Here is an 8108-nt window from a genome sequence, read left to right as displayed (position 1 = left end):
TCCAGTCAACAGAGGAGTCTCGTCAACAGAGAAACCTTGAAGGTGGTACAAGGATTGTTTTTATAAGATAAGATACATCTGGGCAAAAATATATGGGGCATGTAGTCATGAGAGTTAAACTTTGGTGTTCATGCTCACGGTGCCGCTTGATTGGATAGAATAGTGATTTAGTTAATAGATGATTGGGTATTTTTACAAGCACAAGCTAATCACGAACTAACGCTGATGTACTAACAAAGTATAAAATAGTGTTATTTCTGGTAGGCGGGGTCCCTCCTCGGAGGCCTGTTTGCGCTCCCTGTTCGCGCGGCTCCTGCCTGGTGTGGCTAAATAGGGTCAGGCGGGGAAAGAGTCCCCTGCCCAATCGCCAGCTCTGGCCCCACTCGCTCCCTTCCCCCATTGCCGCAGCTGTCTCTTAGCTGCCAATCGCTGCTGCTGCTGCCGCCACTGCCTCAAGGGTCGGGGGATACCGGGGGCACCGTGTGCTCCCTCCAGCGTCCTCAGCCGACTGCTCTCTTCTTCTATAATCAGTGGCCTTTTACCTTCCAGGTTTCATTATGCATGTTTGACCTGGTTCTAGTTATCATCTATAGGAGAAGAGGGTTTTATCTTTGATATTGACGTTTATTTCAAAATTATGTAATTATATCTGACATAATTACCCAACATAAGTTACAGTAGTAAAAAGTTGTTTTTGTTCACAGGAAGCTGCAGCACATGACTAGATCTTATTTATTACTTATATATTGGTCTAAACAAGACAAGCCTGTATAAATCCAAAGTAATAATATGCAAATAAGGGCTTGATCTTATAATGAGACACTACTTGGACTTAATTTTTTTGTTATACTACCATCTAGAAGCCTCGGCAATAAGTAGGGCCACATTGCACTAGGCATTGTACATAAATATGGTAAAAAACGGCCTCTTCTATAGGAGGTGGTCTAACTAGGTTAGGTAATGCAAAGTATGGCATGGGGATAGAGGTAGATGTTTGTATAGTAGGTTTGTGGCATGACAGAGAATAGAACTTGGCTCTTCTGGTTCCCAGGCCATTGTCTTATTAACTAGACCAGAGACGTCCACCTTCTGAGTGCCTGGGGATGCATAGTCCTCAGGCCACAGGACCCCCCTGCATGGGTGGATGTAGACATTTGAAAAGGGGGTGCACATGACTTGGTGCATCATCACACCTAACACAACAAATATTTTTCTTCGGTTAAAGAGAAACTAGAAGCTTGACTAATGTGTAGGGATGTACTCAAATTGTGGAGTCTGGGGCCAAATTTTGCAGGCTCATTGGGCTCCAGATTGCAGCCACCTCCCCTCCCCTATACACGCCCTCTGATCGGCTGGGGTGGCCAGCAGACACATGGGTTGTCACTGCTCCACTCCCTCCTGGCTTGGCTTGGCCCTGGTCCCTGCCCAGCCTTGGTCTGCACAGGGGGAAGATAAGCTATCTCTGGCCCCACGTGAGTGCGGAGAAGGGTTACCGCTGGCCCCCTGCCCTGACCCAGCTCTGCTTCTCCTGGCCCAGCCTTTCTCTCCCCACCCCTCCCTGACCCCATGTGGGAGGGACAGGTTGTCACTGCCCCCCTGCCCCAGCCAGGCCGTGCTGTCACCCCGCACCCCGCTCTGGCTCTGTTCCCTGTGGCCCTGGCTCCTACCCTCTGCAGCACCCACATGCTGGGAGAAGCCCAGCTGGGCCAGGCTTCAGAGAAAAAAGAGAAAAAAAAGGGCTGGACCTGTCCCCGTCTGCCCAGGCTGCAGGACTGAGAGGCTGCATGAGAGCAGCCAGGGGCAGGGGCTGCTGCCCAGGGCGGGAAAAAAGAAAAAAAAAATTATTTTTACACAGAGCTCCACTTTTCCCCACTTTTTTGCAGGGCTCCTTTTTTTTCAAGGATTTCTCTTATTTTTCACAGAAAATGCCTGATTTTGCATTTTCCAAAAAAAATCACAAAATCACAATTTCAGTACATCCCTACTAATATGCTGGGGGCCTCATGCTCCATTATTCAGTTTAAGATCAAAGCAAAAACAAATATAATTTTATTGGAAGGTACACTCGTGTCTTAGGTTATCTATTACATTTTATAAAACACAAATTAGGCATAGTCAAAAGTTATGGTTTAATTCATGATGGCTAAAATGTACGTCTCTTATTCAGGGTCATAAATAAAAAATCTAGTTTTCTTGAGTGCCTTGATAGTGTTTCCAGTACTTCAGTGTTAGTCATTTCTGTGCCTGAGTTAATATTACCACACCTGAATTAAGGTTTCTAGCTGGAGCTATTAAAAGTCTGCAGGGCTATGAAACAGAAGACGACATCACCAGGGATGGGGAACAGCCGCACTGCAGAAGGGTAACTTGAATAGTGAAGCATCAAGACCATTAAAAAGGAGACAAGGTTGTTAACTTCTGTGAAGTGAAGAGAGATTAGCAGCAATCAGGCAGATTACAATGAGTAATCAGGTAGATTATAATGAGTCCTGAAATCCATTGACTCCCTCACTGCTCCTTGAATAGAAAAGCCACTGCTTCTCCCAAGCAGTTGCTTTTAAAGTTTGGATGGAGTAGGAATGGACCACTGCACCTCCCCTGGATCCGCCCCTGTCCCCTTGTGTGGGGGACCTGACCAGGGGCTGGAGGAGGGAGGGAGAGCCCAGAGATAGTGGCAGCAGCAGCACAATTTGGGGAGGAGGCGGAAGGGAGCCGCGCCTGCAGTTAGGTAGCATGAGTTGCAAGGCTGCAGCTGGTCTGCAGGCCACCGGGGCAAAGCCCTGAGCTAGACCAATTTTAGATCTTGATTCTCTAGCGTTTCTCTTGTGGATGAGGCACCACCGACTTCAGCAGCATAATCTGGCATAGCTGTAACTGGCACAATCAGATCGTAGGGCTGAGCTGCCACTATGAGGAGACAGCAAGCTTGTCCAGAATCCACGGGGAATAGTAGCTTTTCAGTAATGGCGGTGGAATTTCAACAGTTTTATACATTTGATGGGCCATTAAACCAAACTGTGTTTTTAGTGGACTACATTTTGGGTTAACACAGCTGCTGTGTGTGTTGTTTGGACAAAACTTAGCAAGTTAGGAGGTGGAGTGAGGAGTTACTGCCCATCAGCTGCTCCACAGTAACTGTTCTTCTGCCTGCTCTTACTCTGCATGAATGAGAGCAAAACTGGGGCAAATTAGCCCTGTTTCAGCTCTTGCTTCTTGGGAGGTAAGAGCAGGTAGGGAAACATCATCTGTTCTCCTGTAAGTCCCACCCTTTGTTAACTTGCTTGTTTGCCATTTTTTCACACCCTCAGCCTCCCCTGCCAACTTTTATGTTCTTCATAATAATTCTATTTCATGTTTGAAGGCGTGCTTCTCCCTTCTCCTGGTGTGTGGAAGAGCTATAGAAACAATATAGGGCAGGGGTTTTCAACCTTTTTGGGTCAGTGTACCCCCGGCGGCCAGACACGGAGCAGTGTACCCCTGGTGGCCAGATGCAGCGGGGGTGGGGATCATGCAGCCAAACGCAGAGTGGGGGGGGCATGGCATGTAGCCGAGTGTGGGGCAGTGACAGCCCATGTGTCCATATGGAAGCTGGTCACTGTGTGCTTGTGCAAAGATTCAAGGAGATGCATATTAACTTCTGAAGAGCCAACGGCTGGCCACCCCTGTCCTAGGGCCTTCTCAAGTACCCCTGGTTGACAACCCCTGATATAAGGGAAAACAGCCTGACCATAAGAGATAACAGTGAAATGACTGTAATGAAAGTCATGTCAAAGGCACGACTTAAACAAAATGGGGAAAAAATGCTTAAAACAGTTTAAGTTCTGCTTTAACCACAGTGAATTAAAATGAAAGTGAGAGAGTATGCTTTTTCTTAACTGTCCCTTTATTAGCAATTTGTCAAAAGATGTAACTTAGTTGGCACTGGATTTCTTGCTTTATTATATTTTTGTTTTAAACTTCCTCTAGGTTTTCTGTCTGATTCCACGCGTACGATTTCAACATGCCTGAAAATCCTGCAGCAGGTAGGTATTTCAAGAATAATTATTCTGTTAAGTGGTGAAAGACAAAAACAAATTTCTAACCTGTCTTATTTGGTGGGCATCAGACAAGCAGCAGGTGCTGCAGATCCTGGATCGTCTACAAATGAAACTACGTGAAAAAGGAGACACTTCACAGAGTGAAAAATTGACTATTTTGCATAACACACTCAGGAGCCCCCTCTTTAACCAGATACTGACTCTTCAGCAGTCCATCAAGCAACTGAAGGAACAGGTAAGCTTCAAATGACTGATTTGGTTATGATGTCGAGCATATTTACCTAAGTATTTAAAAAGTGATACGTAGGCATGTGTCACCGCATATACCATTTATAAACTGGTCTTTGGGTTAGTGACTGCTGTAAAAGGTACAGCAGGAGCTAACAATGTGTGAGCCACTGGATCCAGCCCATGGATTCTAGGGCTAAGTACAGACATTCAAAAAGCCTGAGCCTGAATTAGCTCGGTCGTTTTCAGATTAATCTAAACTGTGTAGCTTGAACGTAGAAGCAAGTGAACAGACATTCATGTTTGATTCTGGAAATCCAGCCACATGCCTTCAGTGGCTCAGGCTAGGATTTGGGGTGCTAGAGCAGCCTTCCCTTCCCTCTGGCAGTGGATGGAAGGCTGGCGGGAAGCTGGGAGAGAAGACCTCCAGGCTTTTCCTCCCTGCTCAAGCTGAGATAGGGGGCATGGCCTGGCCCCAGCAGGCTGCTGAGTATGACTGGGGAGGGGTTTAAACCCCCACTCTGGCCTGCATGGTCCCTAGCTAGGGTTTTGCCTGGAGGAGGAGAGGGGAAGCAGCCCCTGCCAGGCTTTTCCCCCACTCACTGATCAAGTGGCAGGGCATGGCTAGACACTGGCCCCAGGCTGGCAGCCTGAGGCAAAGAGGGAGGGAGTAGGGAAGCCTGGCAGGAGCTGCTATTAGGAGAGGGAAAGCAGTCGATGGACAGAAGAGAGAGGTGGTGGCGACAGCAGCAGCTGAGTCCTGGTACTGGCACACCTCAGTCCTGAGCCAGGTCATTGGCCTGACACCACAAAAAGATTGCTGGCTGCTGGTGTAGAAATAACCAAGCTATCTCAGGTATTGGTAAAAGTTCAGAGGCAGAAGCATGGAGCACAAAATAGGCTAATTTATTTTATTTTTCATTAGAGTCAATTAGCCGTCATTAAGTTCTCTTTTGCTATGGCTAGGCTGCTGCCAGTGTGAGCAGTGTCTGTACCATCTTGCAGGTAATTCTTTGACTGCAGTGTGGACATACCAATGGTATTGAGGCCCTAGGGTGATGAGGGCCTGTGTCACATTCACTTTTACTGCCAATTTGTCATGCAAATAGTTGAACCAGGCCAGAAGACTTAGGGACTCATTTTGTATGCTCTGAGCAGCAGTGATCTCTGTAGGCACACTGTCATTTTTAATTCTGCCTTCAAAACAAAAAATTCTATAGGCATCGCTGAAGTAGAAAAACTGTATGTAAATGCCATAAATGTAAGAACATTGTTTCTGGTAAGTGCATACTGAAATTATTTCTGGGATGTTCCAAACTAGTATTTGATGAATTGATTTTCTTAAGATTCCTTTCAAAGTGCACTTCTTGAGCACTCCTGTTTAGGTGAGGATTCTTCTTCCAGCTTAGCTCATCAATATTCATAATTCCCAGCTGAAGTTTTCAGCATTTTTAAGTCAACTGGCTTTGCTATAAACTGAAATCCAACCTGTAGCAATGATAGCACGTGCAGTTTGTGGCTTGAGGACCAGATGCACCCAGGTGCTAAGCATGGACTGTGCACTGGAGACGGCTCAAACAATCTGTGGCTTATTCTGCTTTGCGTGTGCTTGAATGGTAATATGCTTTGTTTAAACTTATTGCATAAAGGAAGACTCATGAAATGTGGTAAAAATTTCAGAAGTACCTGGGTGATGTAAGGGCATACATCATGGATTTTCAATTGCTCTATACCAGGGACTTTTGCAAACCTAGCTATCTTAGGGGTAGGATGAGGCAAGATTTGTGACTGCCATAGCTGTGCTTCTTGTGTCCTTGCATTTACAGCAACAGGACTCTTACGGAGGTTTGAATGAGTGCCATCACAAAAGTGCAGTTTTGCCAGAGTAATATACTTACATGGGCAAAACTTTCCAAGGGTAGATTTAACCTTTGGCTCCTAAGTGCCAGAGTCAGTCTCAAAATAGGACTTGGATGCCTACATTTTTAATGGAAGTAGATGATTTGACCAAGAGTCTGAAACCTAACACCTGCTCCTTCCATGTATGTTAGCTTCTGGACTGGAAGGTGAAAATGGGAGAGTAGGAAAAGACAAGAAAGAGGGGTGAAACCAAGAGGAGGAGTAAGTGGGATGAAAATAGGCAGAAAAGTTTGAAGAGGAAAATGCTTTTGCATTTTAAAAACATCTGAAATGTGGTTGGATTGTATTAAAAATAGAAATTCTTAAAAAACTAAAGGGACTGCTCTTGCTACCATGCTGTCCCCCCTCCCCCCACTCTTTTTTTCCCAAATGATGCTGAATTCTCTGCTGTTCTTTTTTTCCTTCCCTCCACCCCCCGGTGTCTCTCTTTCTGTCTCTCTCTCTTTTAAGGAAAATGATGTGAACTCTAAATATATGTGTGTGCTATTTATCCTTTTATGCAACAGTGAAGTTGAGGCAATGCTGATACACATTCCAAATTCTAATGTTCTGATTTAAAATGCTAACCCATTTACATGGATGTCTTTGTACTAAATCTTATATCTGGAAATGTTTTTTATGTTGTTATTACTGTTTTGAAGAAGGCATTTGACAAAATCTTTCTGTTTATTTCAACAGCTCAATTACATGCCTTCAGACCGTTCAGTAGACTTTGACTTTACTAGGAAGGGGGTACTAGTGTTTGCCGATAAATCAGTTGCTAATGGAAACTTGTCAAAATCAGCGATACCTAGATTACCTCTTCTAGTTCCAGATTTAGAAGTTAATGAATTTAATGCAATCATCCAGCAGATGGCAAAGGTAAAGCTCATGGCCAATGGACTAAACTTGCTTTTTCATTAGTGTCAAACGGTTGTGTGTATATAGTATTACAGTAGGTTTACAAATCTAAGTTTCTATAGTATATCTGGGAGAACAGTCTCAGGAGAGCTGGGACTGATCAAAATCTTCTCTGCAGAAGATTTTGAAAAAATGGAGTTTTATGTACCCCTCAGTTTTTTCCATCAGACATTCCACAATAGAAAAGAATACGTTTTGGTTTCTTAAAACCCCAGTTCTTTATTGGTAGTTGAAATGTCATTGTCACTTCCTGCAAACATTTGTTCTGATGAAAAAAAAATTTTTTTGATCGAAAACATTATGAACAAAGACATTTACCAACTTTATAGAAGAAGCTGGGAAATTTCTGTTTATACCTTTCCTATAAATATTACGAACAGTGTAGAGCCCTGGGAAAATAAGATTGGAAGGAACCTCACAGGGTCCTCATTGGCCGCCTGCTCAAGGCAGGATCATCCCTGACTAAATCATCCCAGCCAAATATCTGTCAAACCTTCTCTTAAACTTCCAAGGATGGAGAGCTCACATTTTTTCTATTGGACCCTCTATTGGAGAGTCATTTAAAATTTGTCCCTCTCTCCATTGCAGTGAGGCAGGGCACAGGGAAAGCAGTGATGAGGAAGAGGTAGTGGGGAGGGAAGTGGAAGGGGGCAGGTAGCCTGACCTGCACCTTGCTCCTTTGCCATTTTGCCTCCCTGGCGCCTGCCACCTGTCTTCCTCTTCCCCCAGTGCCTGCCAACCCCTAACAACCTGTCAGCCCCTTCCCCTTCCCCTTCCAGCTCTGGCTCTGGCCCTGACCAAGGAGCAGTGGCAGTGGTGATAGCAGTTTCAGTCTCGACCCATGGTAGGCAGCAGGTATGGCTCTGGCTCTAGTCCTGGTCCTGGGTCAGGGGTGAAGGTAGAACCATAGCCACTGCCTGCCCCAGGCTGATACCTGAATCCAGGAGAAGGCTTTTTCCCCCCTCATGTTGAATGGGGAAGCAATCTCATCTTGGATGTGAATAAATATGGTATGCAGTGTAT

General features: G+C 45.2%; 1 protein-coding gene across 1 annotated transcript in view; it reads left to right on the top strand.

The window, feature by feature from the left end:
- Window positions 1-8108, top strand: part of PATJ (PATJ, crumbs cell polarity complex component) — a 288426-nt gene that overhangs the window by 9180 nt on the left and 271138 nt on the right. The window contains exons 2-4 of the mRNA XM_019501199.1: window positions 3967-4022; window positions 4106-4272; window positions 6864-7046. Coding sequence (XP_019356744.1) covers window positions 4001-4022; window positions 4106-4272; window positions 6864-7046 — 372 coding nt within the window. The 5' untranslated portion in view covers window positions 3967-4000. The remainder of the gene's footprint in view (window positions 1-3966; window positions 4023-4105; window positions 4273-6863; window positions 7047-8108) is intronic.

This window comes from Gavialis gangeticus, unplaced genomic scaffold, assembly GCF_001723915.1.
Source record: "Gavialis gangeticus isolate Ggan-Ray unplaced genomic scaffold, GavGan_comp1, whole genome shotgun sequence".
Lineage (NCBI taxonomy): Eukaryota > Metazoa > Chordata > Crocodylia > Gavialidae > Gavialis > Gavialis gangeticus.
This window is presented reverse-complemented; position numbering and strand designations above follow the sequence as displayed.